The sequence below is a fragment of the Fringilla coelebs genome, assembly GCF_963513975.1.
Source record: "Fringilla coelebs genome assembly, chromosome: 19".
NCBI lineage: Eukaryota > Metazoa > Chordata > Aves > Passeriformes > Fringillidae > Fringilla > Fringilla coelebs.
In genome coordinates, this window is record NC_140045.1 from 9,704,101 (window position 1) to 9,723,592 (window position 19,492).

The 19,492-nt window shown below is 59.2% G+C and overlaps 4 protein-coding genes across 7 annotated transcripts in view; 2 read left to right on the plus strand and 2 right to left on the minus strand.

The window, feature by feature from the left end:
* Nucleotides 1-1,860: 1,860 nt before the first annotated feature.
* GALK1 (galactokinase 1) lies at nt 1,861-6,181 on the minus strand (the record flags this gene model as incomplete). Its single annotated transcript, XM_084218527.1, has 8 exons — nt 1,861-2,023; nt 2,720-2,882; nt 3,040-3,190; nt 3,407-3,588; nt 3,963-4,098; nt 4,596-4,715; nt 5,033-5,222; nt 6,026-6,181. The coding sequence occupies 8 exons, from the start codon at nt 6,179-6,181 to the stop codon at nt 1,952-1,954; spliced, it is 1,170 nt and encodes a 389-aa protein (XP_084074653.1). The 3' UTR covers nt 1,861-1,951.
* Nucleotides 6,182-6,766: 585 nt separating this feature from the next.
* Nucleotides 6,767-11,858, plus strand: LOC311161303 (uncharacterized protein; the record flags this gene model as incomplete). Its single annotated transcript, XM_084218780.1, has 14 exons — nt 6,767-6,772; nt 6,875-7,085; nt 7,410-7,517; nt 7,602-7,674; nt 7,812-7,968; nt 8,052-8,097; nt 8,966-9,024; nt 9,131-9,166; nt 10,142-10,194; nt 10,465-10,597; nt 10,670-10,866; nt 11,093-11,138; nt 11,239-11,304; nt 11,787-11,858. 14 exons carry the CDS (start codon nt 6,767-6,769, stop codon nt 11,856-11,858), a joined length of 1,263 nt encoding a protein of 420 aa, XP_084074906.1.
* Nucleotides 11,859-14,063: 2,205 nt separating this feature from the next.
* Nucleotides 14,064-15,740, minus strand: H3-3B (H3.3 histone B). Its single transcript, XM_084218526.1, has 4 exons — nt 15,639-15,740; nt 15,078-15,219; nt 14,848-15,001; nt 14,064-14,763 (listed from the first exon to the last, which is right to left on the minus strand). The coding sequence occupies exons 2-4, from the start codon at nt 15,203-15,205 to the stop codon at nt 14,635-14,637; spliced, it is 411 nt and encodes a 136-aa protein (XP_084074652.1). The 5' UTR covers nt 15,206-15,219; nt 15,639-15,740; the 3' UTR covers nt 14,064-14,634.
* A 3,474-nt stretch (nt 15,741-19,214) lies between these two features.
* The window catches only part of UNK (unk zinc finger), a 45,057-nt gene continuing 44,779 nt past the window's right edge, over nt 19,215-19,492 (plus strand). For all 4 annotated transcript variants that reach the window (XM_084218275.1, XM_084218277.1, XM_084218278.1 and 1 more), the window contains exon 1: nt 19,215-19,366. In XM_084218275.1, the coding sequence (XP_084074401.1) occupies nt 19,269-19,366 (98 nt within the window). In that variant the 5' untranslated portion in view covers nt 19,215-19,268. The remainder of the gene's footprint in view (nt 19,367-19,492) is intronic.

Consider the following 19,492-nt stretch of genomic DNA (forward strand, 5'->3'; position numbering starts at 1 on the left):
CAGGATAGCAAAGACTAACCTTTCATTTGTGTTGCATTACTTGATGGCCTCAGATGCTTTTTTGTTTTTTGCATACAACATTGTACAGTTTTCATAGTATATATATAAATATATATAAATGTATTTTATTATTTTATAAAAAAATGGAGGTGGATGAGATCTATGCTGAATGTGGAGGCTACACTGGGATTGTGGCTGCTGGGAAACATGAATAATTGGAAGAAATGAGTTAAGGGCTTGATCCAAAGGCCACTTGAACCCTGTGATGAGGCTGGTGGGCTCTGCCTTGGACTTTGTATCCTTCAGCACCAGAGGCTCCAGTAGAAGGCTGCAAGGGGCCAGATCCACTCACTGCAGAACATCTCCCAGCTGGAGCACTCGGACACAGAAGGGCTGGGAGCTTCCTGGAGGTGAGGGATGGGAACTGTGCTGGGATTCCTCACACAGCTGATGTGGGCAGAGTGAGATTTCAGGGCAGAGGATGTTGGGTACATTTAAAAGACTTTTAGCCCAGCAGCAACGTCCCTAAAGGAAGGGATCTGTGCTCAAACACAAAAGAAGAGCAGGCCTGGGAACAACAGGCACTCCCACTATCCTGAAAAAGTCTGAGACTCCTTCAGCTCCAGCTCCTGTCACAGAGGGCTGGGCTGAGCTGAGACCCTGCTGGCTTTGATGGCCCAGTGCTGGGCAGGATCCCTGGAGGCTTCCTGCCCTCTGCCAGGGAAAACAAGCAGTGCAGGCTTTTCCCAGTGCTCCAGCTGCATGGGAGCCAGCAAGGAGCCTGCCTGGAGCAGCAGCTGCCACTGCTCTGGGTTAGAGCTTCCAAGCAAAGCAGCAGCTGCCCGGGCCCCTGGCAGCATCACCAGCCTGCTTTGATCTCACAATGAACCTTGGCTTTTTTTGTGGTTTTATTTCTTTTTTTATTTTTCTTTTTGACTCTGAAGAAGAGCTCACCACCAACAGTTCCCTCTCCTCTTCAGGCTTTTTATTTCACTGGGGGAAGGGCTGTACATCTTTCAGCCAAAGCTGGATGTGGGTGAATCAGGTCCACAGGAATCTCCATGGCTGCAGATGGAGCTGGGTCAGTTTTGAACTTGGCTCAATGGATCTTTCACCAACCCTGAGGTTTTACTGTGCCTTCAAGAAGCACTTATTTCTCCTGAGCAAGTGCCAGTGGCATGAGGCTGCCTCCCTCCCTGCTCCCTGCTTGCCTCGGGTTGGGATTTTCTCTCCTGCTTAAGGACTCTGTGACCCTTTCCCTGGGCTTTGTGGTCCAGGGTCAGACACTGAGAACTGCCTAAAAATGGGAGCTTCCCAAGCATTTTAACCAAAGATGATCCTGTTCTCCAAGAGCAGAGCATTGCCCATCAGCTGCTCTCCAGGGAATCAGGCCTTCCCCATGCACATGCACTAACCCAGGCCTGTCTTTTTTAATTTCATCTGGTTCTTGAAACTGGTGCTGTTTCAGCCTTTCCAAGCTGGATCCAGAGCAGGTCTTTGATCAGATGGCTTCTCTTGCACTCAATAAATATTTTCTCTATATTCTGCCTCTTTAGTGTTGATTTTTTTGGTGGTTTTTTTGTTTAAGTAAAATAAAAAATCCCTGCCCCCCTGCTGTCCTCCATCTGCAGCAGGTGTAGGGCAGGGGCCAGAGGCAGATTCCCAAGCAGGAACTTCTGCCATGTGTCAGTGCCTGCTGCTCCTGCACTGCCCTCCCCTCCTGTGGCTGCAGCTCTGCAATGGCTCCTTACACCACTGCAAGCTCGAGTTAAATCAGCATCCTCTGAGCAACAGTCCCAAGTGATTTTGGCCCACACAGGCACAGAACAACTGTGCAAATGCTTTGCTTTTATTAGGCTAATGATGCAGATGGACAAACTGATCCCCTTGGGAAAGCCCTGGGGAGGGAGGTGATGCCAGCCCAAGGGTCCCAGGGGAGGTGGTCACTCCTCTACATGCGCAGAGCCTTTGCCCCTCCTGAGGGCTTGGTGAGGTAGAAAGTGGCTGTGCCACTGTATTTCTCCTGAAAAACAAGAGGAGCAGTGAAGGCTGGGGTTCTGGGGCTGGGGGCTGCCAGAGCTGGGGGCAAAGGCCCTGCTGGTCACTTCCACACTCTCTACCTCCACCCTTCACTGTACTGTAACTGCTGGTCCTGTTTCCTCTCTCCCATCTCTGGCAGAGGCCAAAGGGCTCTCCTCATCTCAGACCCTCCTCTGACCCTTCTTTCCCCCTCCCCAGCTCTTTTCAGGGAGCACCATGATCTCATAGAGCAGCAAAAATGATGTTTGCCTTGTTCACAGGCTCCATGTCCAGACACCCCCATTCTGCTGGAATTTCCACCTGTGCACACCAAGGTGCTGAGTTAGGGAACACTGGTGATGGCATTGAGATCTTTCCCAGGCTGTAACTGCCAGTGTTCAGCTCAGGAGTACCCAAGCTCAGATCACTTTTCTGTGGATGGATTTGGCCTTCCTGAAGCTCCCCCAGCACCTTTTCATTCCCTTTCTCAATGCAAAGAGGTCCTGGGGCAGGCTCTGTGACTGGCACAGAACTGAACTGCCTGCAGGAGCTCAGTGGCATCAGCAGATTCAGGGCCATGGATGGGCTCCACCAGCCCCAAATGGCTCAGGAGTGACAGTTCAACAGCATCCCTGTGCTGTGCCCCTGAGTGTTCCCTTGGGATCTTTCAGTCGGTCTCCTGGGGCTTTTCTGCCTGTACCTGGATGTGCTTCTTGGCTTTGTCTGCAGCCCCAGCCTCCAGCAGTGTCACCGTGCAGCCTCCGAAGCCTCCCCCGGTCATCCTGCTGCCATAAACCCCATCGACTTCCAGGGCTGCTGCCACCAGCGCGTCCAGCTCGGGGCAGCTCACTTCATAGTCATCCCTGGAGAGAGGAGAGCCGTGCTCTGCCCTGTCCTGCACCCTGGCCACAACCACGGCCCCCCTGACAGCTCCAGCCTGTGCAGCCGCTGCCATGGCAGCAGCGCTGGGTGCTGCAGACCCCAGCTCTGCCTGGAAGGGCTGTCCCCAGCCACCCTCACCTGAGGGAGTTGTGGCTCTCCACCATCAGCTTCCCGAAGGTCCTGTAGTCCTTGTCCTGCAGTGCCTCCGCCGCCTCCGTCGTCCGCGCTATCTCGCCGATGACGTGCCTGGCCCGCCGGAACACCTCATCCCCCAGGCGGCTCCTGGCCTCTGCAGGCACATTTGTGTCCCTGCAGCGAAGCCTCACAGCCTGCGGGATGCTGCAGGGCCGCATCCTGCAGCCATCCTGCGCCGAAGCTTCTCCGCCTGCAGCACGCTCCCATCACAGGCTGTGCGCTCCCCCCCTGGCCCGGGTCTCAGTCCACGGGGCACCAAGCTCTCGATGCCCCAGGGAGCGACCAGAGGTGAGGGCAGGGCTGTCCCCACCTTCCAGCTCGGCCGGGGTGGCATCCCTGAGGCTGGCCTTGCCCAGAGCCTTCGCCGCCTCCTCGCACTGCCGCCGCCGCGTCGGGTACTCGCTGCCCGTCAGCGTGTGCCGCACGTTGGAGTTGGTGATGAGCACGGCCAGGCTGGCGTCGTTCAGCGGGACGAGCACGGTGTCCAGCGACCTGCAGGGACAGCTCAGCCGTGTGCCCGCCCCCCTGCCCGCCCCGGCTCTCAGGCCACGTGGCAGGCAAAGCCACAACTACGGAGGCAAAGTCCAGGTGGTTTGGGATTTCGCTCGAGCACGTCACTCCCTCCCAAATATTAGTTCCATAGTAGACCCTAAGGACTGCGGGAATGACAACCCGGGCAAGCAGCAGAAAGGCTGCAGGAGGAGGAGCCAAGGCCAGGAGGAATAAAAGTGCAGGCTGCCCCACCCCCGTGAGGTTTTGGGCGGGGTTCAAGGGTTAACCTCCCTCTGCACCCCTGCCCTTAGCTCGTGGTCACGGGGCCAGCTCAGCCCCAGCTGCTCGCAGAGCGAGCCCAGCCCAGCCCTGACCTGCAGTCGATGAGCAGTGCGTGGCCCTCCCGGCCCATCACGGATATGAACTGGTCCATGATCCCGCAGGGCATCCCAGCAAACGTGTGCTCCGCCTTCTGGCACACCAGGGCCTTGGCTGCCAAATCCCCCTTGTCTGTGCCACAGCAGAGACACACAGGTTAGCAGCTCCTGCAGCTTTGTCCCTTGCCCGGAGCAGGGGAAGCAAACATGGAGGTAAAGGGTTCTTTTCCCATGGAATGGGGTTTTGCAGCTGCAGGTGCTTGCTCCTGCACCACTGCATGGCCTCTATGCCAGCCTGGACCCCAGATCCAGCTGGATGTGATAATTGACACTGGTATTTCAGGTATCTTGACTTTTGGGGCTATTAGGGTGGGGAAAGGATGCTCCCAAGGGAACTTCCTCTCATCCCCCTGGCCAGCCCCAGGAGTGGTCCATGGATTTCAGAGGTGTGGGCAGGTCAGGCTGGATGAGCCAGAGGAGCCACACAGGCAGGGCAGTGCCAGCTGGGAGTTGTTACCCACTCACAGCAGCATTTTCCCAAGGGCTGTGGGATCTAGCTAAGGGCACCTCCCTCATCCCAGCTCCCACCTAGAAGCAGATGCCAGGCCCCAGGACAGGCTGCTGCCTTACCAGGGCAGAGCTGCTGCAGGAAGGTGTAGGTAGCCACCTCCAGAGCAGCCGAGCTGGACAGGCCCCCGCCCAGGGGCACGTCACTGGCCATGACAGCGTTGAAGCCTGGCAAGGGACTACCTGCTGGAAGAGGAAGAGAAGAGGAAGAGAAGAGCCATGAGCCCCTGCAGGGCTGTGTGTGCCCCACAGCTCACAGGGAATGGCACAAGGAGTCCCTGTGCAACATTTCAGAACAGGTTGACCCACAGCAGAGTGTGACCCTGCAGCTCCCCCACCACAGGAACCTTTGGAACTGAGATTGAGTTTGCTGGAGCCTGGTCCCAGCAGAGCTACAGGATTACACAGACACTAGAGGAGCCCCTGGAACACTCCCAAAGCTGGATCTGAACAGCACTTCCCTGCAAGGGGGCTCTGACCCACCCCTCACCCGGCCTTACCCGGGTAGTGCTGGATGACGCCCTTGACGTAGTTGGCCCAGTGAGGCTGCCCCGGGCTCAGGGGGCTGCTGGCAGTGGGAGCCGGGAACTGCACCTTGTGGGGCTCGTCTGCCTCTGCCGAGGTGGTGATGATGGTGATGGTCTCGTCCTGCGTGGGGGATCCCACCAGCACCGTCCCCAGCTGCAGGGCCTGGGGGTGGGGAAGGTGGGCTCAGACCCTGCAGCACCCCTTGGAGCATCCCCACGGGTGGCAGGTGACAGCTGTGGTTGCTTCAGCCCACAGCTGGAGCATCCAAGTGTTCTCTTTAGCCCCCCCGAGCCCCCACTGCACACTCTGGCATGGCACAGAATTAAACTTCCTGCCTATTTACTGACCCACAGGGTCAGTCTTCCCACCGAATGTTGTGCCTGACCCCCAGCTTGGTGCCGGGTGCTGCTTGTGGGGCTCCGGGGGAGTGGTAACCCCGCCAAGAATGGGAGAGGCTTCGGGAAGTTTCCTTGCCTGCCAGGGAATTCAGCTGACCTGCTCCCACGCTCCTCGGCCTCCCAGTAATTAGCTGTAGGTTTGATTTAGGGCTGAGTGGGGACTTCGCCGCTGAGCCAAAGCGGCTCGGAAGGAGCAGGAAGCTCCTGCTGTTCTGAACCATCTCTGCCACCAAAACACTGCTCTCTGGGAACGGGAAGTTGTTTGACGGGGCTGCAGAAAAAAGGCTTCAGCCTCTCGGAGAGGTGTTTGGGAAAAGAATCACATCCCCGTGAAGCAGAGAGGAGTTGGTCTGCAGGGGGGGCTGCAGCAGGTCCGACTCCGAGCCCCGCGCTCTGGGCAGGGGATCCCGGAGGATCCCTCAGGGTCCTGGGTGGGCTTTCCTGGAGCGGACATCGGGAGACGGGGGTGGGAAGGCGGTGGTCGAGGACCCCCGGCGGCTGCCAGGAGGACCCGGAAGGGTGACATGGCGAGAGCCCGGGGCCGGGACGGCAGAGCACGGCCCTTACCATGGGCAGCACGAAGCCGTCGTTGTAGTCGGTGTGCTCTCCGATGAGGTTGACCCGGCCGGGGGCCCACACCGCCAGCACCGGCGGACTCCCGAAAGCCTCTTCGTACGCCCGGCGAGCGGCCGCCAGCAGCGAGGACGAACCGGGCTCCGCCATGGCCGAGCTGCACCGCCCTGGATGGGTCCCGCACCGCCCCCAGGAGCCCCGCACCGCCCCGAACCGCCCCCGGGAGCCCCGCACCGCCCCGCGCGCCCCGCACCACCCCCAGGAGCCCCGCACCGCCCCCGAGCGCCCCGAACTGCCCCGAACCGTCCCCGAGCCCGCCACATCGCCCCCGAGAGCCTCGAGCGCCCCGCACCGCCCCCGAGCGCCCCCGAGCCCCTCACACCGCCCCCGAGCGCCCCGCGCCGCCCCCGAGCGCCCCAAAGCGCCCTGAGCGCCCCGCACCGCCCCGAGCTCCCCGCACCGCCCCGAGCTCCCCGCACCGCCCCGAGCGCCCCGCACCGCCCCGAGCTCCCCGCACCGCCCCAAGCGCCCCGCACCGCCTCTTCTCACGGCCCTGGGGATCGCTGTCCGTGCGCATCCCTAGGGACAGGGCGAGCGCTCGCCCACACACACCCCGAGTGTGCCTGCGGCGGGGCCGGCACCGAAGATTTCTAACACATATATATCCATACCCCAAAGCCTGTCCTAATACACGTAGTGATTAATACGTGTTTGTTTTGCACATGTGTCTCATATATGCAGGTTCTGCCTATGCAATGTATGGAATTTATGTATCTATACAGACCAATAGGTGTGTCACTGTGTTACACCTATGTACATAGGCGTCTTTGCTTCCCGTTTAAGTACACGTTCAGCTGTGTGTGTGAGGTTCCCCCCGCCCGTGGGGCCGGGCTGCTCCGCTCCGCTCCTGGGGCGGGGCCGGTTCCCCGTTCCCGGTTCCCCGTTCCCGGTTCCCTGTTCCTGGTTCCCATCCAGCCGCCGTCGCGGGATCACCTGGCCCTGGGGGACGACGAACCCATGGCCAGGAAGGAGCCGCTGCTCAGCGCCCTTAAAGGTGAGCCTGGGCCCCCCGGCACCTGTGAGAGCTTCTCCTGGCCGTGCTTGGTACCGGTCTGACCGGACCGACGGCGGGGCCGCGCTGGGGCTCCCCGGGCCAGCCCCGCAGCCTGACCTTGGCTTTCGGGAAGTTTATCCGAGTTCCTGCCCCGCGCAGCGGCGGCAGCCGGGGAGGGTCGGCCCGTGCCAGGGTGTCGGACCCCCCCGCGGGGCCGTGCAGAGCTGTACCCCGGTACCCCCTCCCCTTTCCCCGGCTGGGCACCCACGCCCAGCCGGGGAAAGGGGAGGGGGTACCGGGGTACAGCTCTCTCTCCTGCCGCAGGAGGGGTGCTGCGGCTGCAGGAGGGCGGGGGCCCCTGCACGGACGCCTCGCCGCACCTCGTGTCCCTCTGCCAGCTGCTGGAGAGCATCCTGCGCAAGGGGCTCCGACGTGAGTGACCCTTCGTGCCCGGGCGGGCGGTGGCAGCGGCCCCGGGCCCGCGGCGAGGGGTCTCGCACTCCCTTTCTCCCGCAGAACCGGCCTGGGGCTTCCGCAGGCGGGATTACTGGCACTGGCTGGAGCAGCTCCCCGCGGGGACCAGCGGCCGGTGAGCGCCCCCGACCTAGGCTGGGCTGAAAATCTGAGCTGCGGTGGCGTCTGTCGCGACACGCTCATCCCAAAGAGCCCAGGTGCAGGGAGGACGCTCCGGTGCGCTGCCAAAGCTGCTTCCCTCTCCCCGAACAGGTCGGACCCTCTGTCCCTCAGCATCCGGAGAGCCGGGGGCTGTGAGCGGGCGCGGACGGCGCAGGGCCGCGGGCGGTGCTTCGTGCGCTCGGCCCTGCAGGGGAAGGTGCTGGCGGCGGCCGTGAGGCAGCTGGCACAGACCCCCCGACTCCTGGAGGTGCGCACCTGGGGGGAGCTGCTGCCCACCGGCGGTGGGCTGCGAAACGGAGGCGTAACCTGTGCTGTTTCACTGGCTTTCAGTTTTATGATCCAGAGAGCTCCGTCCTCGGCAGCGAAGATCTCCGGGGTAAGATGGTGGCTCACCCGAGGCAGGATGCAGCCTGTGTTATGGCACTGCTCTGCTGCAGGGGAGGGGGAAGAGCCCACTGTGATTTTTCTAATCCAAACTTAGTGCTGGAATCTAAATACATTCCTGCAGTGATGGAAAAAAACCCTAAACAAACGTGTAAATATTTAAACACAATTTGAATCCATCTAAGGTTGGCTTTAGTGGCGTGGGATAGGAAAATTTCTTCTGAAGTATCTTCCGTGTTATTAATTTGTACCAAGGATTCTGGCTTAAGCAGACCCAGTCTGGCTTTGAGGAGAGGCCGTGGTGGATCGGCCTGGGCTGAGGGGTGGCACAGGGTTTAAATGGTTTTACATTGCCTTGGCAGGCTGCAGCACTCCATCCACAACCAGGCTCCTTGGGGGGCCAGGCCAGCAGGCCAGGGTGGAAGCCTTTAATCTTTTGATTGTGATGAATAACCCCATGTTAAACCTGTACATCAATGGTTTATAAATCACCCATGCCACTGGTGCATGAACAGATTGCAGACCTGGCAGTGTGATTGCAAGGTTTGTGTAGGGGAGCCTGGGCAGCTTTGCTGTGCTTCTAAGGGGAGAAATAGTCAGTGGCATTTGCTGTAAGTCTTCATCTGAATTTGGGGAAAAAAGGTACCAAGCTGCACCTGTGCCAGCAGCAGGAGTGTGGGATGAGCCTCCAGCAGCACTTGGGTGCATGGTGCTGGGATGATCTCAAAGCCTTGCTCCCAGGACTCATTAGTTACACTGCAAATGGCTTTATTCTGTCCTCTGCCGTGCCCCTGCAGGGCTGTGGCTGCCAGGAACCCGGTGGTGACTCTGCCTCTCTCTCCATCCCCATCCCTCTGCAGAGCCTTTCCTCTCGCTGCTGCTGGTGCTGACAGAGACAGATTTCTCCCTGGACCTGCAGGTGCAGCGGTGAATCAGTGGGGTGGTGACCAACACGGGGCTGCCAACGTGGGGCCCTGGCCCCTTCCCTGACAGGACCAATGGCGCTGACACTCCTTTGTTTGCAGAATTGCAGCTTCTTGGACGAGAGCTGGCTGCTGCCGGTAAGAGCCCATCGCTGCCGGGAGCCGTCCTTCCGCCACCTGGCCCTCCCTGAGAAGTCAAATGAGGAAGATAAGGAACGGTTTGGTGGGGAGGGATTGCCACACACCCCGGGGTGAATTGGCTCAGGTTCACCAGGATGAGCAGAGCTGCCTCTGCCACTGAGGCTGGATCCTGCTGGTACCTGCAGCATCACCAGGAGCAGTTCCCAGCATTCCCGGGAGTAAAACCAAGCAAGAGAAGCACCCAGGCCTGAATCTCTGATACAAGTGAAGTTTTCTCATGCTCCCTTCCCTGATTTCTTGCCAAAAAAATCCCCATTTCCCTGGGCTGACACAGATTACGCATCAGTTGCTTTCGCTCTTGGTTTGCTCAGTGAAACATCAGTGTGTTACTGAGAACAGCGGGGACGCCTTCGTGTCTTTTAACGATGCAGAGCATCCCTGCACCACCTTTTAAACCCTAAAGAATCCCCAAAAAGCTCGAGGCAGCTTTGGGACTAGCCAAGGCGTGCACTGAGCCGTGGTGCTGCTGCAGAGCCTGGGATGCCGCTGGCTTTGGGGCATTTCTGGCAGCCAGTGCCCCCGCTGGCCGCGGCTCAGGCCCGGCTAATGCGATGTGACAGTGAGTGCTGCTGCACACAGCAGCGCCTCTGGGGAGGGGCAGCTGCGTCCCCCGGCTGCGTGGGGACGTGTGGGGTGAGGCAGGAGGGCTCTGCAGTGAGTTAAGGGTTTGCTGTTGCTTTGCCATCCCATCCGTAGAGCAGCTTTGTCCCTTCAGGGTCTGGGCACAGCCGAATCCTGAGGCAGGACAGAGACAAGCAGCCACTGATGGTCCCAGCTCAGCCTGGGGCACTGGGACTCGCCTCTCCCTGGGCTCTCAAAGCCCTGGGTTGGCATCAGCGCCAGAAATCCAGGGCATGGGGTCCCTTGGATGTCCCACAGCCGTGGCCACCGTCACCATCCATTCTCTTTCAGGTGTGCAGTATTTATGAGACAGTCCCGTGCCGAGCACTGGGGATGGTGCTCAGGTAGGAACTCTTGATCCTCCTCTCCACTCTCCAGAGGGATCTGGTCATCACTGCTCTGAAAATGCCCCAAAAAGGGAAATAAATATCCTGCTGAGAGCATCGGGGCTGTCTCGGGTGCTTTTCTCCCCATCAGCTCAGCCTTGCCAATATCTGCCGTCCATGAGGGGGCTGTTCCCTGCATTCAGTGGATGGGTGAAATGTCATGGATGGTACAAAAGGGGAGCCAGGCAGGGTCTCTGGGGCTGAGCTGAGGTTCAGCTGCACCCCCAGGTACGTGGACGGCCGAGTCTTTGTCACCAAGGTGCTCCCCGAGAGCCAGGCAGAGGTGGACGAGGTGGTGCTGGCCGGTGACATCCTCGATGAGATCAACGGCTGCTCTCTGAGATACGCCTCCCCCGGGCAGGTGGGTGGGGACAGAGGGCTGGGCTGTCCCCTCCTCTGCCCCCTGCTCCCCTCTGCTCCTTCCTCCCTGCAGGCTGGGGCCGTGCTCCGGAGGCTGAAGGGACAACCGCTCACCTTCCGCCTGCTCCGGTGGCGGTGGCACGACGGGACAGTCTTTGAGCCACTGCTGCCCTACCTGAAGGCCCTGAAGGAGAAGGAGCCCCAGCTGCAGCTGCAGCAGCGCCCCCGGCACAGGGGCGAGGGGCAGCCCCGGCAGCTGCGGGGGGGCAGGTGGGTCTGTGCCGCGGGCAGCGCCAGGCGGGGCTGGGGGCTGGCACTGGGGCAGCCCTGTGCCCACTCTGTCCCTGAGCTCTGCTCCAGCCTGTGGGGCCAAGGCCGCCCCCGTGACCTGGAGGTGAGGAGGGGGAGGGGGCTGGGAGCATCTTCCCCTGCACAGAGCAGCAGGGGGGATGCGTGGGGTCCCTCCTCTGATGCCCCCGAGCCCTTTGCTCCCCAGGCTGCTCTACAACCTGCGGTTCCTGGGCCAGACCAGCGTTGGGATGGTGAGGCTGTGGGGCAGAGACCTGCCAGGGGGTGAATCATCTCTTCTGGAGTTCTCTTCATGTGTCCGAGGGTTATTCCCTCCTTCCCATTCCATTTCAGTATGGTGGCAAAGAGGTGCTGGAGGGGGCCATCCCTGTCGTGCTGGAGAGGAGCTTGGCAGCGTGGGTGAGCAACAGGGCTGGGGACATCCTGGGGAGGGCTCCGTGAGAGAATGCAGGCCATGGAGAGTTTTTCCAGCTCCAGGTTCACTTGGCTTGGCTGAATATTTGCCACCCCATCACCCCTGCGGGGTTTTTTCAGGTCAGAAGCATCTCAGCAGCCAGGATAGGAAAGGGCATTAAGGAAAAAATGCAACCGCATGCAGGAAAGCACTTGGAAAACTCTGGGAAGGCTAAGCCTGATTTCCAGGGGTGCTTTAGGGCTCAGGTCACTGTTGTTTGAGCCTCTGGGGGTTGTTTGTGAAGAGATTGAAGTGTGGAAGCACTGGGTGGTAGGGAAAAAAGGGCAGCAGAGAGAAAACTTGAAAAAGCTGAGGCTGACTGTGCTTTATCACCTCTGCATTTGGATAATCTCTGGTGAACGTCTGATTAAAAACAGAGCTCAGGGCTGTGCTGATCAGGGCTCCTTCCCCCTCATCCCCCCTGCAGGAGGTTTTATTTGATGTGAAGGAGGCAGAAGTCCTTGTGCAGGAGAAGGCTTCTTCCAAGGTGAGTGAGTGACATCCAACATCTGGGAATCTGCTGGCACGGGGAGCCCAGCTGGAGGGGTCCTGGGGACAGAATAAACCAGGAACGGGGCTGACAGGGCCAGACCACAGCCCCTCGCTGTCCCCTGCACAGCTCCTGTGCCGCCATCCCTACCCCTCCATCTCCTGCGTGGGACGCTGCACGTGGAGCCCCAGGATCTTCGCCTTCTGCGTGCTGTGAGTGCTGCCTGTGGGTCCTGGCAGGGGACAGAGGGATGTGGCTCTGGCAAACCTCTGAGCGAGGTCCAGAGCAGCCACAAGGTCCCCGCTGCGGTGGAGGCAGGGCTGGGCTCGGAGCTGGCTGGATAATGGACGTGTTTCCATTTTTAGCTCTTCCCCCGAGAGCCCTGACGGGAGCACGTTTGACTGCCTGGTGTTTGCATCCAGTTCTGAGCAGGAATGCGAGGAAATCATCGGGAGAATCGGTAAGGGAAGGGTTTAAGGCTTCAGCTACCATCAGTCACACCGTGGAATACCAGGAATTCTGTTCCGGTCCACCACATGCAGGATCTGACTTAATTCCTTTTGTTGAGGTTACTAAGATGAAGACATATTTCGATATTTTTCTGGTGGGGATTTTTTTTTTTAAGGACCACTAGACAATGATTTTATTTTAAGAAACAGCCTCTAGGCATACCCAGATGCTTCATTGTTTTCCAGTAAGGACTTGGAGGAAATAGCATTTTCAAGGGATGTTATTTTAAACATACTTTTCTTGCAGGAGCTGAAGCTGCTAGTGCAGCTCAGCACCAAACCAAGCATTCACCAAAAAATCTTGACTTGGAATTTTTCATTTTCAATTGGCCTAAATGCAAGCTGTGTGGTTCTTCCTGAATTACATGGGCTACTGAGGATCCTCAGATTTCCCGTGGGGACATTCCTGGCAGGCATTCCTGGAGAGACCGGCCCAGGCAATTGATCTGAGGTCACTGAGCCTCACCTGGAGTTTGAGCTGGTGCTTAACTTTGTGTCTAAGTTGTGAACCTAATTACTTTGTATCAAAGGAATCTTTTCCCTGCCGCTTTAGCAAAGAGAATAGGAAAATAATTGTATAAAACCTCATTTCAGAACAGGATTTTGGCAGGACTCTGCTGCAAGCAGGGTTGGTCCGAGCAGTGTAGGACAGGGAGGTGAGGAGGAGGAGGCTGTGTACGAAGGTGGGTGAGGAGTGCCTGTTCCTCCAGCTGCAGGATTTAAGCACACAGAGTGGTTTGTCTGAGGGAGAAGAGCACGATGAGGCACCCCTGTCCCAGCAGCAGCAGAGGGGTGCAGGCCCTGCCTCCCAGAGCGACTTGGGATGGATTTCACACTTCCTCACCATGGTGGTGGGAGTTCATGGACAGCCAGCTCCAACTCACCTGAGGCTGGTGGGAACTGCTGCTGCTCCTGCCCCAGCACAGCACAACTTCCACTGGAATAAATCAAGCCGGGCTGGCTCGACCACGTCCCTGTGCTGCTTTCTGTGACACCTCCAGCCTTACTCGTAGAGCCTGTTCTGGCAGGGCTGAGCAGCCTTGCCCTCCACTCAGGGTTAATTATGGTGGCTCAGGTGCAGTCTGAGCACTTTCCTCCACCACAGCCCAGCAGGGCCTGGCAGCTGAGGAACCCAGACCTGCCTCAGCCCAGCCCGAAGCGAAGGTTTGAGTTCAGTCACATTCCATCCAAAAATCTGGATGGGAAACGAGAATCCCACGGAGCACCCACCCGTGTGCTCAGCAGCCCATCTGCTCCCAGGGTGTACAATCAGCTGCTCCCCGTGCAGATCCAGGACTGGCACAGCCCAATCCCATGGGAACACTCCCCACACTGCTTGGAAACAGCCAGGTGGTTTTGCTTCAGCCAGACCAGTCACAAGTCCAAAATAAACTTTCCCTGCATCCACTGGAATGGAAGAAAGAACTCAGAGGTAAGCTTGTGCCCTGATCAGAGAAAAGTCCCCCAAAAAGCCACTGCAGCCTCAGCCAGTCCTCCTGGACCCTACACAGCTGTAGGGCTCCACTCTCACTGGCCACAGCAAGGACTCAAGCTGCACAAAACCTCCAATACACTCCAAAAGTTCTCCATTCTGTTGCCAGCAGAGGTTAAGTTGCCAAAGCAGGAGCCCAGGATTACAGGAATCTGTGGGAGGCAGAAGCTTCTTCAAGCCCATTCAAACCAAATGACAAAGACTCCTCACATGTGAATGTAAAACATTTAATTTAAAAATGTTGACACTACAATATATAAAATAGCTATTATAAATGCACATAGTGTATTCTATAGCTGCCAGGTTTACGTTTTTAGGAAACTGTAAGTTACACTGTGGTTAAGACTTGTAGTTTCACCCTCTGAAGGAAGTCCACATTTGATCACAGTGATGCATGGTCAGACTAACAGCCCCAATTGTTAAACACTTGGATCAAGTCATAACCAGTTTTATTGCAAAAGGACCCTGTACACATTTATATCAATTCTAGTACCTTACAAGTTTATCTACCCAACAAGTCATTAACATACAGAAACATGCATGAGAAGCAAGAAAGAACACCCATCCCTTCTGCATATTAGCAACTTGTCACTCCCGAGCCCGAGGCTCAACATCACTGAGGTTTATGTGAACAGTCACTTTTAGCATTCATCCTGAGTGAAAGATGGAATGACTTAAGTACAAATGCAACATATTATAAACAATTTCTTACAAAAAAAGTCACAAATTAAAACCAAAGTATTTTACAGAATTAACTACAAAACACCATAAAAACAGCCTTCACTTAAGCCCTCTCTCCCCGTATCCTGCGAGCCAACTGGATATCTTTGGGCATGATGGTGACTCTCTTGGCATGGATGGCACACAGGTTTGTGTCTTCAAACAGACCCACCAGATATGCCTCGCTGGCCTCCTGTTTCAAGAGCACAAGAAATGTTGTTAAAAACCCTCAGCGCAGCTCCCCCGGCACCGCAGCCCAGCCGGCCCTCAGCAGTACCTGCAGAGCACCGATGGCCGCACTCTGGAACCTCAAATCTGTTTTGAAATCTTGGGCGATTTCCCTGACCAGCCGCTGGAAGGGCAGCTTGCGGATCAGCAGCTCCGTCGATTTCTGATAACGACGGATCTCACGGAGCGCGACGGTTCCCGGCCTGGATGGAAGAGGGAGGAGGGGGCGGTGAGGCGGGGCAGGGGCTGCGGCAGCCGGGGCCGAGCCGAGGGCCTTACCTGTAGCGGTGAGGCTTCTTGACGCCGCCGGTAGAGGGGGCGCTTTTCCGGGCCGCCTTCGTGGCCAGCTGCTTGCGCGGCGCCTTCCCCCCAGTGGACTTGCGGGCGGTCTGCTTTGTACGGGCCATTTTTCCTCACTTACCTACAGAGACACACACGCGTGACACCGAGGCCCGGCTGTCCCCGTGACCCCCAGGCCCGACGAGGCAGCGGCCAATTCCCTCACGCTCCAAATGCCCCCCTCCCCCGCCGCGGGCAGGCGGCCAGCGGCCTCCCCCGGGACGGGGAGGAGGGGTAACGGCTACCCCGCCGCCCCCGCCTCGCGGCCCAGCCGCTCCCGTCCCCGGGGAAAGCGGACTGAGTCACGCCGCCTCCTCCTTCCTCCCGGGCCGCCCCGCGGTGGGGGGGGAGGCGCAATGGTGGGGGGATGGGAACCGGCCGTGACTCAGGGCACGTAGGCAAGGCCCGGCCTGTCCGCCGCGCTCCCGGAGAACCCAAGGCCGCGAACGGCCGCGCAACACCACCGCCCGCTTCGAGAAGTATCCGCTGTCCGGTACTTACCGGTAGGAAGAGAAGAAAGCGCCGGTGCCGGTAGCGCTGCGCGCCGAAGCCTCTGCGCTGTGCTGCTGCCGAACCGCTCCTCAGCCGCCGCGCCGCTCACTGCGCCCTCCCCGCCGCGGGGACACGCACTTTATAGTGGGGGCGCGCGCGCGGCGTGGTGACGTCACAATGCCTGTAAGCAACGCGCGGCGCTATTGGCCGGGACCTCCGCCGGCGCCGTCGCGTCACCACACACAAAGGCCGTACTCCCGTTCCCCGGCGCTGATTGGGCGCGTGGCCGGGCGCTGATTGGTTGTTAAAGTAGGCGTCCGATTGGGTGTTGAGGGAAGAGAAGGATCCAATCGGTGGCAGGCGGGCGCTCTGCGCGCTGATTGGACGAAACGGGGCAGGGTTTGGATCCTACCCTTTGTTGCGAAGCTCCACAATGGGAAGTCAATAGGAGCGGGGCGAGCGGCGGCGCCGCCGCGGGATCCCCCGGGCACCCCCGGCCGGCCCCGGCCGCCCCCGCCGCGGAGCGCCGGCCCGGCCTGCGGAGCAGAGGCGCCCGGCGGGGGCTGCGAGCGGCGAGGGCCGGGCCGCGGGGTCCCCCCGCCTCCGCCCCCTCTCCCCCGGGAGCCGCCGGTGTGCGGCCGCTCCGCTCCGCGCTCGGGGGTGGCCGTGGGGCGAGCGGAGGCCCCGCAAGGGAAGGGGTCTGGCAGCGCCTCCGGCACTTCTTGCCCGGGTTTGTCATTCCAGATGCCAAGGAAGGACTGTCACGGGACTTGGATTCGCACTGGGCAGCAGGGCTGTGATGTGACTGCCCCATGTCAGAGCCTGACCTTTGGCCCTGCGAAGGGAGCAGTCAGGAGCTGGGGCTCAGTCCCTCCTCCCTGCCATTCCCCAAATCCCACTGATCTGTGGGTCCCCTTCACCCCCAAAGTGAATCACAAAGTTTCATTGCTAGCAGAAATCCAGAATCCATGCTCCCTGTTGCTGCCATCTTAGCATTTATCTTCCTAAGATAAATAACAATTCAATAATAAAACTTGTCTTTTGTGGAAAACTGCTGCCTTAAGTTATACCTTGACTTATATCACTATTTTACTGTATTTGCACTGCCTGTGGAGGCAGGTCCCTGCCCCCACGGGGAGACTCCCAGGATCAAGAAGAACAGGTCCCAGATGCCCTGGAGTTGTAGCACGTAGGATATGCTGGGAACACAAACAAACGCTCCTGAAGGCGTCCCTGAGGTTCCCAAAGTGGAGCACTGGGATCACCCACTGCATGAGGCTCTGCATCCTCGGCCTCTGGGCTCAGAGGATGGAAGGACCAGGATGGAGCCTGGCACGTTGGGAATGCTTCGGGAGCGTGTCCTGCTCCTCTGTCTGCTCTGCCACTCAAGCGAACGTGGCACCGTGGTGTGACACGGCTGTCACGTGTGCCCAGGCTGTTGCTGCCCGAGGGACGTCGTCTCCCCTGCCTCTGGTCCTCATTTTCAGGTTCATTTTCTCTCTTCTAAAAGAAAATGTTAATTATTTATCAGAGGCAAAAAGCTGTGTATCCACGTAGTGGCTTGGGAGGTGTGGGTAGACTCTCACTGCGCTGTTTTGGAACGTGGAAAGGGAATAATGCCCTTTCCTCTGAGTTCTTCACACTCAGAGAAAATAAAATTTCTGGTGGTAACAGCTTTTAAAACATTTAATTTGTTACTCTTGAGAGCTCACTGCACTGTCACTAATGCCAGGAGGCTGGGTGAAACTTTGTTACCAGGAGTTCAGAGTCCCCTTAATTAACACCTTCTCCCGTTTCACAGCAGTGGCTACTTGGACTTCTCATTTTGGAGATACTTAAGAATTTTTTGCTTTACAAAACCCTTGAGAAAAGCCTGGGGTGGAACAGGGTGAGGGGCAGGTGTACACACAGAAACTGAGGAGGACAAACCAGCACAGGTAGGAATAAATGCACGCTGGGCACATCAGCTGGAGTGTCCTCGGTGTTTCCCCATGGCTCGGCAGGGTGTGTGCCCAGGTGTGAAACAGCTGGAACGAAGTGTCAGCACCAGGGTGCAGAGTAAACATCAGCCATGAGGGACTGGAGCCTGCAGCCTCCAAATCCCGTTGGACAAACGGGAGGTCGGTGGGGTTTTCAGTGTGATTCCTCAATAATTGAGTGGCTTTTCCAGCAGGTTCATGGCTGGCAGTGGCTCTGGTTGGGTGTACAGGTGTGTGTGGAGATACTCACTGAAACACCTGCTCATGCCTTGACCAGGAACTGCTTCATTCCAGTGCTCCAGCTTTCCATGGAGGGTGGTTAGATGAATAAGAAGGTAATTGATATCCTGTGACTTATTCCTGCAAATGCCTGGGAATAAGCTACTAAATCACTTCAGGACAAGCCTGCCAGCAGTAGATATTAAATCAGTATAAACAGGAGTTTAAAAAGTTATTTGCCTCCCCAAACCAGCTGCAGAGACCAGGCCTAAAGTTTATTATTAACGTTGCTCAGCCCGTGTGGGCTGGCAGAGGTAAGAAAGGTGTTTGCCCGATACATGCTGAGTGCCCTTTCCCACAGCGCTGGAGATCCCAGCGCCAGGAGCAGTTCTGAGCAGAGCCCAAGAGATCAAAGTCCTATTAAAAGAAACTCCTATAATTTCCTCCCCTGGGAGAGGAGTTAATTGGCAGAGGAAGCGCTCCACATGGGAATTCGGCCGATTCCTTGGACGCGGCTGCTTTGGGGGGGAGGGTTTCTCCCAGGGGAGGACGGGGAGCCCGTGCTCCGGTGTCCCAGCAGCCAGGTGCCATTGGTGCCACCTGCTCCCAGGTAGGTTCTTCGTGCGCTCGCTGGGCCTTCCTCCCCCTCCTCCTCCTCCTCCCCCTCCTCCTCCGCGGGCCGCAGCGCTGCTCCCGGGCACTTCCTGCGCGGCGTTGTCCCGTGGGTGGGGAGGGCCGCGGAGCGATGAGCGATGCCAGCACTAAAATAACCCTCTGGCCGCGCTCCCGCGTCCACGCGCGGCCCCTGAGGCAGAGGAAGAGGGGGAGGAAGGAAGTGAAGCCGCCTGACACAAATAACTCTGGGCCCCTCACCAGCTCCCCCAGGCCGGCCTCCCCCGCTCCGGTCCCGGCCGGCCTGGAGAGGCTGGGCCGAGCGGGCTGTGCCGCCCCCGGGCTCGGGGTCCCGTCAGGGCTCGGTGCTGTCCCAGGGGCTCGTTGCCATGCTGTGGCTCGCTCCTCGTCCTCAGGGCTCGGTGTCCCCCACGGTCTCCGTGTCCCCCCGGGGGTCGGTGCCGTCCCTGCGCTCGGGGCTCCTCCGGCCCCGATCCCCCCCCACCACCGGGGGGCGCCCCGGCGCGCCGCCCCCACCCCTCCGCGCACTACACCTCCCGTCGCGCCTCGCGCGACAGGAAGCGCGAAGGCCGCGTCGCCGCGGGGTGCCTCTGGGAGTTGTAGTCCCGTCGGCCGGAAGCCACCGCCCGCCGCGTCCCGGGCCGGCGGGCGGCGCGCGCGCGGCGGGACTACAAGTCCCACCCCACCTCGCGCGCCACCGGGGCGGCAATGGCGGCGGCGGCGCCTGCGCGCGGCGCCCTCCGTGCGGACCGCGCAGAGTGAATAATAAAGGTCTCCTCGGCGGCGGCGGCGGCGGAAGGCGGGAGGCATGTCCAAGGGCCCGGTGGCGGGCGGCCCTGCCGCGGCCGGGCCGGCGAGCGCCGCCAGCGCGCTGCAGGCGCAGCCCGAGAAGCCGCAGCACTACACGTACGTAAAGCCGGGAGCTTCCCCGCCGCCGCCCGCCCGCCCGCGCGCCAACACGCGCCTGACGTCAGCGTGCGGCGCGCGCGGGGGCGCGCGGGGGGACGCGCGGGCACCGGCTGGAACCGGCCT